This window comes from Odocoileus virginianus, chromosome 16 (assembly GCF_023699985.2).
Source record: "Odocoileus virginianus isolate 20LAN1187 ecotype Illinois chromosome 16, Ovbor_1.2, whole genome shotgun sequence".
In the NCBI taxonomy this organism is placed as follows: Eukaryota; Metazoa; Chordata; class Mammalia; order Artiodactyla; family Cervidae; genus Odocoileus; species Odocoileus virginianus.
In genome coordinates, this window is record NC_069689.1 from 40,253,791 (window position 1) to 40,267,620 (window position 13,830).

Sequence of the window (13,830 nt, forward strand, 5' to 3'; positions counted from 1 at the left end):
TGTGATGAACATTGGGGTACATGTGTCTCTTTCAATTCTGGTTTCCTCGGTGTGTATGACGAGCAGTGGGATTGCTGGGTTGTATGGCAGTTCTATTTCCAGTTTTTAAAGGAAAAACTGTTCTCCACACTGTTCTCCATAGCAGCTGTACTAGTTTGCATTCCCACCAACAGTGTAAGAGGGCTCCCTTTTCTTCACACCCTCTCCAGCATTTATTGTTTGTAGACTTTTGGATAGCAGCCATTCTGACTGGCATGAGATAGTACTTCATTGTGGTTTTGATTTTCATTTCTCTGATAATGAGTGATGTTGAGCATCTTTTCATGTGTTTGTTAGTCATCTGTATGTCTTCTTTGGAGAAATGTCTGTTTACTTCCTTGGCCAATTTTTTGATTGGGTCATTTATTTTTCCGGAATTGAGCTGCATGAGCTGCTTCTATATTTTTTGAGATTAATTCTTTGTCAGTTGCTTCGTTTGCTATTATTTTCTCCCATTCTGAAGGCTGTCTTTTCACCTTGCTTATAGTTTCCTTCGTTGTGCAAAAGCTTTTAAGTTTAATCAGGTCCCATTTGTTTATTTTTGCTTTTATTTGAAATGAGGAACTAGACTCTTAAACATTCAGAAACAAAAGGAGGCTAACACAAAAAATTCAAATGCTGTGGCAACTGGTCTCATGTTGTGGGAGCAGGGACCTTCCTCTTGTCAGGAGCTCTTATCAGAAAACAAGGGAAGGGAGAGATCGCAGGCATGACACCCCATCAAGAAACAGACTGCCTCACCGTGCACTGTGCAGAAATGGGGCTACCTGGGCAGCACTGCCTGATGCACTCAGGGAACAGAGATGCCCGACAATCAGACTGAAAATCCCAGGCTCCTCAGGAGTGAGCTCCTATAGATCAACACGCTGCTGGAACACTACATTTCAGCCCAGGAAAGAATCTTAATCCTCTCCTCGAAGATAGTTGAAAGTGGTAACTTGGACACGCTCAGATCATCTTGCTTTATTCTTAGGGACACATACTTTGCACACACACTCTCTCAGACACATATATATGCCTACACACTCACACACATGCCTACATACACATCCATATTCACTTATGAGGAGGAACTTATGACAACTGGAAGTATCTCACATCGCCAGCTCCTGCTGGTCAAGAAATTCCTGCTCCAGAAACACATACACACAGCCTCAAACTTTTTTCAATCACTGAAGTAATTCAACTACATTTAGAAAAACTGAAAATAGATTATTTTTTGAAAACACACAAAGAAACTTCACATTGTACACCACCATAAAGAGAACAAAAACCTTACAGCTTTAGTTATCATTTTCCTAGAATAAGAAATAACTACTTCCAACCAAACAAAAAACACAAATTTAAATGAAGACAATGTCGAAGTTTTTATATACTGTAATAAGATCTTTTACGATTAAGCCCCCACATATGCATAATGTTATCAATTTCCTGGCATTCACCTGTTTTCATTAAGATTACAGTGCTTCACTCTCTGTAAAGTCTGCTTTGTTAGACCACAGGTTCAAATTAAAAAATCCATGGCAAAGTTACCAGGATTAAAAACCAAAGCATCTTATTATACAACCAAATTGACATTCCCCATTAATCAAATACAGTTGATACTGTAAAACATAGCATGTCTCAGATAATTATATTACCTACCTAACTGAATTGCTTTGAATATCCATACTTGCTAGAATTAAAATTTGAGTCCAAATATAGTTATTCTCAAAATAATTTTCTTTCTCAAAGTCTTTCCTCTTACCTATTTAATATCCTTTAACCAAAGTATGTGCTTGTTAAATTTGAGAATAAAAATGTCTCAAAGTACATATATACAATGGAATATTGCTCAGCCATTAAAAAGAATGAAATAATACCATTTGCAACAACATGGATGGACCCAGAGATTGTCATACTAAGTGAAGTCAGACAGAGAAGGACAAATATCATACAACATCCCTTATATATATGGAATCTAAAAAGAAATGACACAAATCACTCACTTACAAAACAGAAAGGGACTCAGAGAACAGACTTACAGTTCCCAGCATACAGGATGGGCAGAGAGATAGTTAGGGAGTTTGGGATGGACATGGACACACTGCTATACTTAAAATGGATAACCAACAAGGACCTACTGTACAGCACACGGAATTCCATTCAGTGTTATGTGGCAGCCTGGATGGGAGGGGAGTTTGGGGGAGAATGGATACTTGTATATGTATGGCTGAGTTCCCTTCACAGTTCACCTGAAACTATCACAATACTTATCAGCTACAGCCTAATACAAAATAAAAAGTTTTCAAAAAAATAAAAATAAAGCTCAGCTTATAGACAAGCATTAAAAAACAAAGTCCCACAGAACAAATTATGAGCTTAATGACTGCACTTCATGGTAAAAGAAAACCATGAATCTTTTTAAGGCTTGATGTCAACTGATCCAATTAACACACCCAGCCAGCTGTCTTTGTTTTCCACTTTGATGACAGACGGTTTCCTTCTTCAGTCTCACAGCAGAGAATGTAGCTAATTTGAAGACTATTGGAAAAGCTTAGGAGAAAGAAACTTTGTTGCAAGAACTATATCACAAACCACCTTTTCATCCCTAGTTTTCCTACTATAGAGATAATTTGGGGAGCATGTGTAGGTAGAAACAAAAAATATTAATTTTGTTTCCTCATATTTGGAACTTTGGATATCCTCCTCAGCTCTTGAATTCTATCAAGTAGCTTGGGGGAGGACTGCCTCTCCCTCCTAAAGGAAACTCAGCTTTGTCACTGCCTGAGAGCCTGGCACCCAATACTGGTGGGATTTTAGACACACCTATGTGCATAATTGGAAGGAAAGCCGTATCACTGACTTAGGATTAGGATCTGTGCCTGTCTGGACATCGGGGGTAGGATGGATACATGTATATTTAAGTATGTGTATATTTAAAAAGCACTACTTTCTAAGGTAGTGCTTCTCAGACTTTTTCCAGCCTAGGAAATTCCACACTGATGTCATCAGGAGCACGTGCCAGGCACACATGCACACACATATGCACACACCCACACACGCCTGGGCAGAGTGAACTTGGGCAGGCTCGTGGGTTCAGCTCTCGCAATCAGCGCTCCACACTGCAGGAAGCAGATGGCCCCGTAGGTGTGGGCAATGGTCCCACAGGTCCATCCAAGAGATAAACCAGAGGAATGTTTTTTCCCAGGAAACTAGCCCACATAAAGTCCCCTCCTGGACAGCCCCTCCCTGATTCCAATATGCCTTCCATGCCTCGGGGCTCCACCCTCCGCCAAACTCCACCCCCGGGCACATGGGGCCCCGACTGCTGCTTTATCCCTGGTAGTAGCTCTGGCCCACCTCTGCGCGATTTCCTTATTCACCACGAAGGGAAGGAGGTTTGCCTGTTTTGATGGGTGCCTAGAATGGCATTTAACATACAGTAGGTGCTCAGTAAATGTTTGCTAAAAGAATGAAACATCACAAAAGTGAGCCTGTAAGAAAAAATGATCGCTGTGAAATCATCAGCCTAAGGAATTCCTCGTTTTGCCGAACTGACTGTGCAAATATCACAGATGCAGTTGCATGGGCAGGACTCCAAGACCTGGATGAATGTGCGAGATGGAGGGACAGATGCCCAGAACAGATGGGGCTGGAGCAGTCATGCGGCCAGACCCAGGGGTGCCAGACTCTCCCTAGTCAAGCGGCGGAGGAGCGGGCCTTGGTAGACTCTCCTGACTTCCCATTCTGTTTCTTGTCTATAAAAACATACATCATCATTACCTGACAATTTATATTTAAAAATATGATTTGGAAATGTTTGCACCACCATGAAAGGGAGAGGCATGGTAAAGGCTGACTCCCAGAAAGCTGGAACATGTGAGTTGCTGGGACAGCTCATGGTCAGCCTTGGAGTCCCTTTTATTTCGTGGATAATGCCAATTTGACAATTTGACCCAAACTTCTTTTTGTTTCATTTTTGGTTTGCAGGATCTTAGTTCCCCACCCAGGGACTGAACCACCAGGCTCTCTGCAGTGAAAGCATGGAGTCCTAACCACAAGGGAACTTCCATGACCCCAACATTAAACCAAATGTTTATTTTGAAGTGCCAGTACCTACGCTTCGTTCTCCAGAGTGAGACGCCTGGGTGGCTGGAGGTGTCTGGGCACTCTGTCCTTTGACCCGGGGATCTGGGCAGGCCACACGTGCACCCCGCCTCACTGCCATCATTCTGGGCTTCCAGCCTCTGAATTCTGTACAATTTGGTGAACACTCTTCAGTAAATACAATGTCGTGTCCACCTCTGAGACATCATCTGACCTGTGTCACTGCCTAAAACACTCCCTGGCTCCCAGACCCTCCCATCCTCGCCTTCAGAATGCGGTTCACGGCCTCTTTCTGGAGGCCTCCTCGGCCTTCTGGAAGGCCCTTTCCCAGCCAGTCCCCTCAAGGGCGTCTCCTCGCTGCTCAGTGTCGAGCATCTGCTGGCGGGCAGGCCTGGGTCCTCTCGGGGCCAGGTTCACCGCCTTATTGCCCAGACCCTATGGCGTGTGGACCACTTCCCTCTTTCTCAGCGTCCTTCCTGGCAAACAAGCTCTTCATAAACGACTTCAGAAACTGCAAAGGGTGGGAAGAGGAGCCACTCTCTCATCATTAGTGAGGATGGGGGAGGCGCCAGCCATCTGCTCAGTGCACTTGTCCTCCGGGACTCTCAGCTCAGGAGACCAGGGCCCGAGTCCGTTCTGCTGCCCCCTGAACCCCGTCCTGAGCCCCTCTCATGCACAGGCCTGGGACCCCCAGGGCTGCTGTCCAGAAAGTCACCTGTGGCAGTCGTTCACCGCAGCAGCAGGAGTCACACACAGAGGGGGGCATCCCCAGCACCCAACTCCAGCAGCACTTGCCCTGGCATCGTAAAGTCATCATGCCCAGCACCTCTCAGTGATGGCACCTGCCCCAGCATCCCAAAGGCATCATGTCCAGCACCGCTCAGTGATGGCACCTGCCCTGGCATCTCAAAGGCATCATGTCCAGCATCTCTCAGCAGATGGCACCTGCCCCAGCATCCCAAAGGCATAATGCCCAGCACCTCTCAGCGGATGGCACCTGCTCTGGCATCTCAAACTCATCATGCCCAGCACCTCTCAGTGGATGGCACCTGCCTCGGCATCCCAAAGGCATCATGCCTAGCACCTCTCAGCAATGGCATCTGCCCCAGCATCCCAAAGGCATCATGCCCAGCATCTCTCAGCAGATGGCACCTGCCTCGGCATCCCAAAGGCATCATGCCCAGCACCTCTCAGAGATGGCACCTGCCCCAGCATCCCAAAGGCATCATGCCCAGCACCTCTCAGAGATGGCACCTGCCCCGGCATCCCAAAGGCATCATGCCCAGCACCTCTCAGAGATGGCACCTGCCCCAGCATCCCAAAGGCATCATGCCCAGCACCTCTCAGAGATGGCACCTGCCCCAGCATCCCAAAGTTACCACGCCCAACACCTCTCAGTGGAAGGCTTCCCTACCCTCATGAGGGCTGACCCCCTGGGACAGCACTCAGTAGCTTTCCTACCATCCCACGAAAGACAGCCATGAACTTGGCCAGGAGAACAAGGCTCAGCTTCAGGGCCTCTTCCCTGGACGCTGTCTCAGCCCCAGGCCACTGGCTATTCTGTCAGCCCTTCTGCATTCTGGGGAGTCACTTTACTTCTTATTATGCAACTCCCATGGGGAATTCTTTCTTTACATCAAAGTTGCCCTAAATCAGGTGTGGTTTCTGCCTCCTCACTAGACCTTGGTGGATGTACCCAGACCCTGCATGATTGTCAAGGCCCTCTCTTATTCTTCACCTAAGTTTTTCAAATAGCTCTAATTTAAACTCTCCTAGGGGCCTCCACTTCTAACAGAGCTGTCATCAATGTGGAACTGTATTACTGTGTATTGGACAGGAATACGCTTTTCACCTGCCTGAGATGCCAACTGACTCCATCTATGAAAACTTCATCTCAATACACAGGACTGAAATGTTCCTGGCACTGTAGTGTTACAGCTGAACCTTGGTTTTCCAAATGTCAGGCTTCCATGGGGCAGTTCATATATTTCAGAATAATATTGTATAAAGAAAAATTCAAGTACCAGAAAAATGCCTTTGGAAATTAGGAAAAGAAAGGGAGAAAAAAACAGAAAGGAGAAGAAATACACTAATAATAGGGACTAGAGTGTGCATATTGAGAATCTGGGTGCTAATAAAGAAACTTTTTTTTTTTTAATATATCAAAATGGTTCAGGTTCCTAATTATGGCCATTTTGATCAGGTTACGGCTCAGCTCCACTAGCCTCCTCAGGAACACACAGGCCCTATGCAGGTAGGTCAAGGATGCATCTGTCTGTGGCCATCCTGGAATTTCAACATCCAATCCATCTTACAAATTACACATTTGTGCAAAGCACCAGCGAGCAGTAAGGTGTTCCAGCTTTTGTTTGGGAAAAAAGTGGGTTGAGGAGGCTTTTAGATATTACCGGGTTTAGCAAACTAGATGAACAAACTAGATGATAAGAAACAAGAAAGTCACTGAGGAGAGCTGACCAAGGAGATGCACCTACCTGGCTCTGCCCCTCTCGCCATCCAAACAGATCCATTCTGCTCTCTAGTTCTGCAGTTTTACCAGATCATCCCAGTGTCTGAGCTTTCATCTATTAGATATTCAGGTGCGTCTGTGTATGTTACACACACCTTCTGCACACACTGGCTGCTCCGCCAGGATGGAGCTGGAGGCTGTGTGTTCACCGCCTCCCTCAAATCCAAGCCCATCCTTGCTGACCTCAGGGGTGGTTCCTATGCTGGGCTGGACCCTGGAGAGGGCTGGGGAACTGCGGGCTTTGGGGACCTGGGTTAGGCCCGGAGTCAGGTGGCCTCAGAGCAGAGGAACACGGGGCCTGGGGGAATGCGGGGCAGGGGAAGCTCGGCCTGAACACTTACTACCAAACCCTGACGCACAATCAATGCGGAAGCTAAAGCGCACTGGACAGGCCAGTGCTGGGCCCCAAGGGTCCCCAGTGAGCCCTGCCATCAACTCCTCTGACCTGGGAGGAAACAATCCCGTTTTTAAAATACCATTTTTAATGTTTATGTATGCATTGCCTCATTGTAAGAAAGATCTGAGGCAACTCACAAAACCATTCTTGGCACAAAAGGAGCCTGAAACAAGGAAATCAGGGTGGTGGATGGAAGCAACGGCACAACGGTCCGGACATGCTGAGGAAGTCAGGGTCCACAGGAGGTGAGCGAGCGCCAGGCTCAGAAAGTCCTGCCACCAGGGCCAGTGGGGGCCCCAGGGTGTGGGAGGCCGTCTGGCCCTTTGCAAGTGTGTCGAGGTGGGCACAGCTACCAAGGGCAAATGGCCCGGACACTCACAGCGGAAACCAGGGATGCCCCCCAGCCACCCTGCACGATGAACACTGCACCGCAGATACCAACAGTGCCCCAGGGACACCCCAGGCTATAAAAGAAGCCAGCTGCTCCAGAACCCCTCAGTGCTGACTCTAAGGCCTGGCTCCCCTGTAGGAGCTCACGAAGACAGGGCAACAACAGAGAAAGAGACGGGCCCCCCCCACGCCCCACAGTGGCGGCCTTCCTGAAACGCAGGAGCGCATCATCTCAGGCGCTTCTTAAACCTTCCTTCCTTGATGGCGAGGCCCACATGCACAAACAGGCAGCACGGTGTCAGAACAAGGGCCGCGGTGATCCTGATCACGCTCCCTACAGGCCCTTGGGGTAGGCACCTTGTCTCCTCTGCATAGAGCTGGGGGCCGACAGAGAAGGGAGCCTCCTGAAGGCTGAGTTTTCAGCCACCAGCTACTGGTGGGTACCGGGGCTGGGCCCGGCCCCCCGTTCTACCTCTCAGTCCTCACAGGCCTAGCATTTCTGAGCTGGACTGACGCTCCTCCCAGACAGGATCCAGTCAGAGACGGCGACGCAGATGGACCCGGGTGGAATCGGGTGAACCCAGACACACCTCTGAGGACAGGAATTCCTAAAGCTACATGCTGCGGCCAAGTCACTACTTCTGCTGTGTCAGAACAAGAGCAACAGGAGGATGAGCGCCAACAGTAGGCCAGGCCCAAGTGTTCCCGGTGACCTGAAGGCCACGCCAAGTCTGAGAAGTGGACAGTGAACCCAGAGTCACAGAGCCAGCCTGCTCCCCGCCCCCGGGTAGTCACAGCTCCTGCGGGCGGTGGGCCGCCAACCCTGGGCCCACCCCAGGCGCGGACCTGCTCTCACAGGAAGTGAAGGCTCAGTCCCTCGGCCCCACCCCAGGCGCGGATCTGCTCTCACAGGAAGCCAAGGCGCGGACCTGCTCTCACAGGAAGTGAAGGCTCAGGCCCTCGGCCCCACCCCAGGCGCGGACCTGCTCTCACAGGAAGTGAAGGCTCAGGCCCTCGGCCCCACCCCAGGCGTGGACCTGCTCTCACAGGAAGTGAAGGCTCAGACCCTGGGCCCCACCCCAGGCGCGGACCTGCTCTCACAGGAAGTGAAAGCTCAGGCCCTCAGCCCCACTCCAGGCGCGGACCTGCTCTCACAGGAAGCGAATGTTCCCAGAGGCATGGAGGCCCGTGCAGGAGACACGGCGGCGGCACAAGGTTCCCGGGACGCGCCAGGTCACTTACGAGCTCGGAGAAGCCTCGGACCACCTGGCGCCGCTTCAGGTTGGTCTCCCCGTCCAGGTTGGCCGTCTCGATGTGGCACAGCCCATCGGGGTCGCTGGAGGACAGCAGCAGGATGTCTGCGGGGATGGTCTCATTGCAGCGGAGGCGCACGAAGTCTCCCACGCGGATCTCTTTCCAGAACCGGTTCACGTACTGCTTCTCCTCCCTGTTAAAGACACGGCCGTTAACAAGGCTGGCGGAGCTCAACTGAGGCCTCATCTGGGTGGCGGGCACACGCAGCTCGGTGAACACTCTGTGCCACCCTCTGGCATGTGGAAAATTTCCATAATAAAAAGTGCTGAGGACCCCCTGCTGGCACAGCAGGTAAGAATCCGCCTGCCAATGCAGGGAACACGGGTTCAATCCCTGGTCCAAGAAGATTCCACCTGCCACACAGCAACCTAGGCCAGTGCGCCACGACCGAGTTTTCTGTGCTCTACAAGAAGCCCATGTAGCGCAATGAAGAACACCTCTCCTTCCCGCAGACCCAACTACAGAAAGTCTGCACACAGCCACAAAGACCCAGGGTGACCAAAAATTATTTATTTTGAAAAGAGAAGCATTTAAAAAGAAGATTCCTGAAGGCCACATCCAGCGTAACTCCGATTACATGAAATATCTGGAACAGGCATCTATGGCAATAGAATATGGATTTGTGGTTGCCACCGTCTAGGGGTTAGGGAGATGAGAAGTTATTTACTGGGTACAGGTTTCCGTTTGGGGTGATTACAACATTCTGGAACTAGGTAGTGGTCATGGTTGCACAACTCTGAACACACAAAATGCCACTGAATTGTTCACTTTAAAATGATTAAACTGGGGACTTCCCTGGTGGTCCAGTGGTTAGGACTCAGCACTTCCCCTGCAGAGGCTGCATGTTCAGTCCATGGTCAAGGAACTGGAATCCCACTGCCATTACTTGGTCAAAATTAGTTACTTAATTAAAAAAATAAAATGACTAAATTTTCCACTCCTAGGTATGTACCTCTAAAGAACTAAAATCAGGGACTTGTATAGATATTTGCCTACCCATGTTCATAGCCGCATTACTCCCTGTAGCATAAAGGTAGAAACAACCCAAATGCCCAACAATAGATGAAGAGATGAGCAAAAATCCACATGAAGTGAAGTAAAAGTCACTCAGTCCTGTCCCACTCTTTGTGACCCCACAGACTATACAACCCATGGAATTCTCCAGGCCAGAATACTGGAGTGAGTAGCCCTTCCTTTTCCAGGGAATCTTCCAAACCCAGGGATTGAACCCAGGTCTCCCACATTGCAGGCAGATTTACCAGCTGAGCCACAAAGGAATATAGTGGAATATTATTCAGCCATGAAAAGGAAGGAAATTCTGACTCATTACAAAATGGATGAACTCGGAGGTCATTATGCCAAGTGAAATAAGTCAGTCACGAAAGGACAACTATTACACAATCTCACTTTTGTGAGGTCCCGACACAAGACAAAGTCACAGAGACAGATAGAATCTCTGCACCATCTGCAGGATGGAGCCCCCACAAATGGATCCTCCCCATGTTACTCAAGATGAAGTGGATAATCACTCAGAACACTGCCACCACAGTCAGCTTTCAGCATCTGTTAGTTACCACTGGTTAACAGATACCAGGATGAAAACATTATGTATTTCTGCTTAGATTTTTTACTCTGGAAAATTAAGCTCATTAATCCTACAAAGGACATTTTAAGAGTTTGTTGGAGGCAGTCTTGTCCACATTTATAAATAAGCAGAGAACCAAGAATCTATCTCAAGATGTCATTCTACATAAGGAAACTGCATCAAAAAACCCTCTGGGCTATATTGTCAGGAAAATAAAGAGCCCTAAAACACATTCCACTTGCACCCTCACTCTCTCACTGGCCCCCATCTCATAATGTGACCTTCCTCAGCTGAGCTCCGAGAGACCAATTCAGCAGTGAGTCTGGGTCTCACCCAACTCCTGAGCTCTGGCGACCATTCCTGAGTGTCAGACTTCTATTTTATTCTGAGGGCACCCATGGCAAATGTCCAGGGGCTCCTAGCATCAGCTGACCCAGGTGCTGAAAACTAAAGAAGCTGTAGTAAAGCTTCTGTTTTCTTGCATTCCGCTAATTCATGAGCACATTTGGTTGTCTGGTTGCTACAGAGCCAACAAAGACAAATTAGATACAACTTTGTCCTCAAAACTAAATGCAAGGCATACATGCAAATATTAAAAGAGTAAAAGAGGTAATTTTATCAAACATGGTGTGTATTCAAATAATACTTGACCAGCTTATCTAAATTGTAAGATATTATTTTGCAATTTATGAAACATTTCTTGTTATTTTTTGTACATGTTTATTACTTGTTCTTAATGGCTTTTACTTCTGGAAACATGACTTTGTTGAAATTAAAAAAAGTAAAAACCAAATGCAAGACCAAAGCACTAGACAGCGCCCCCTGGGGGTTGTGGCCTGCGTCCCTCCAAGACCAGGACACTGTTCAGATGAGCATCCCCCAGCTGGACAGTCCGCCGGCACACGCCAAGGGCACTGCTCGCTCGCTGTCACAGTCTGACCGCCTTCCAATGGACTGAGAGATGAAACATCACCTAACTGCTCCTGCTTTCTCTTCTGAAGGTGAGACTTTGACTTTCTACCATTAGAAACATTCTAACATTAGCTCTTTGGTATTTCTTCCTCCTCAGGACCCTCTGTCGGCTACCCACAGAAGGCACAGAGGCAGCTGAAGGGCCTGCGTCCTTCCTTGGAGAAAGTATCCAGAAGCTATGTCCCTGTGCTGTCCCTGAGGCAACAGTACACTCTCAGCGAGCTGGGCGGCCCAGGGTGACAGCAGCTGCCGGGAGACCGGGTCCCTGCCCTGGGGATGGCGGGGGTGGGACCACCAGCGGGGGGAGGCGGGGCAGGACCCCGTTCGGCTCAGTTTATCTTCACCGCACTCCATTTTCAGAACTGAAGTCAGTGTCCATCTGCCTTGAAACCTTAGAACATTAGCTTGCCCACTCCAGCAGAGCACGTCTTTAAAACAGCAACTTCTCAAAGTTACTGTGGAGGCTCTGAGTCTGGAAGAGCCCTCGCCACCCCTGCCCTGGAAACAGCAATGGTGAGACATCTGCCCGTCCTGGCAGGAGCAGCCCCCACAGCCCCAGGCACGAACGCCAGGCAAGCGGCAGCAGGCCACTCTGGGCCTGAAGGAGAGAGGCCCTGCAGCTCACAGGGACTCGGGAAACCCAGGCTCAGGAGGCACCTGTGCTGAACACGGCACAGAGCCCCTTCTCCTCGGCAGACCAAGACTCCTCGTGCAAGCCCCACAGCTCCGCCGACTGCTCAGTGGGAGCTCCAGCACCAAGCCTGCACCCCACGCTGGCGCGGTTAACATCCCTGCCTGTGCCACTCTTACTCATTCTCCTTATGGGTACATCATATAGGTACATACACTGTATATGGTATATACCATGTTACATAGTACACATGTACATCTACACATACATAACAGATACAATACATGTAACATACATATTATATGTAAGTGGCCCCAGCATCTCTATTTGGACATACAGTCGTTAAAAGAAGTGACTGAGTCTAAATGAGGTCACAGAGCGGGGCCCCAGCCCAACACCGAGCACTCCTAAAGGGGGCGATACTAGGGATGCGTGTGCGGGGGACCACATGAGCACATGGAGAGACCACCATGGGCAAGCCAAGGAGAGGCCTCGGGAGACAGGCCTCGGTCCTGTCAGCGCCTTATCTGGGACATCCAGCTCCAGACAGAGCAAGAATAAACCTCTGGTGTGTGAGCCGCCCCGTCTGTGCGCTGTCACAGCAGTGCGAGCCGACCGGCACCTGACAACGTCCATTCCCTGACTCCCGCTGGGGGCCCCCAGCCGGGAGAGCAGGAAGTGGGGCAGCAGGGGCCAGGGGACTCCGAGCATCGCCCCGGGAGCCTCCTGCACAGGCCCACGCCCCACAGACCCTCTATGCACACGAGAAACACCGCAGGGAAGACAGAAATGAATCCCAGTGATACGGCCTCCTAAGAGCACTGATGCCAGAAGCAGCAGCTGAATGCTTTAGGACCGGCTTCTGTTCCCTCAGGTCACAGTGGATGCTGTCTAGGCTGGACAGGACATGCAACCACCCTTCTGTACAAGGAAAGTCTCACGAGTGTACACCACCCATGGGCGCCCTGCGAACTCCTGAATTCTAACCTCCACCAGGCAGGCACCTGCACTCTGCCAGGGGCCAGGGGATCCACTCGAGACACAAGGTTTAGACACTATGCATCTGCTTGTGAAGTGAAAGTCAAGTCACTCAGTCGTGTCTGACTCTTTGCGACCACATGGACTGTAGCCTACCAGGCTTCTACATCCATGGGATTTTCCAGGCAAGAGAACCCTTTAACAAGTGGCCCCCGTGCAGTGTGCCCGATGATACTCCTTCTGAGTACAGGGGCTGCCTCGTCTGCTGGCAGGATTCTGAGACGACCCCCAGCCCTGGTGGACGTGCCTGCTGGTCCTCCCGAGTCAGCTGGGGCACCGCAGGAGTCACTCCTGCACGTGCAGTGAAGGTGCCCCATCAGTGGGCTACAAGCTCGTGAGCAGGGAGGCCGTCAAGTGGGCCCATGAGAACCACAGGAGCCCTGTACACGGGACCTCAAGCAGAGATGGTGAGTCAGACACGAAACTGCAGCAAGCAGCGGAGGGGCCGCATGGCCAGAGCCAGGGGGGCGCTGGCGTTCAGCCAGCAAGAGCAGGGCCCAGGCCGACCAGCACCTGAGCGAAACTCCACCAAGGATCTAGTGAGCCTGGAGGAGGACCAGGCCTCAGACGAGACGTGGACCAACACCCGGACCACAGCAGGTGAGGTCCAGGGCAGAGCACCCGGCCAGCACGTGCCTGCATCCTGCTCCCAGAAACTCTAACAGCACACAGCGGAGTTGTCTCCAGTTGCTGGGTTTATAGTAACTTGTCACACAGCGGGAGGAAGCTAATGCAGACAATCCCCTTCTTCTGCACAGAAGCAGGAGCTGGAGACGGCTCCCTGCCCGGGGGCGCGGTCCTCGCAGGGTGCAGCCAACCAGAAAACCACACTTGGCTTCAGGATACGC

At 50.1% G+C, this 13,830-nt stretch overlaps 1 protein-coding gene across 1 annotated transcript in view; it reads right to left on the reverse strand.

Moving 5' to 3' along the window:
- Positions 1–13,830, reverse strand: part of ATP10A (ATPase phospholipid transporting 10A (putative)) — a 180,064-nt gene that overhangs the window by 95,575 nt on the left and 70,659 nt on the right. The window contains 1 exon segment of the mRNA XM_070478113.1: positions 8,685–8,889. Within this exon segment, the coding sequence (XP_070334214.1) occupies positions 8,685–8,889 (205 nt within the window).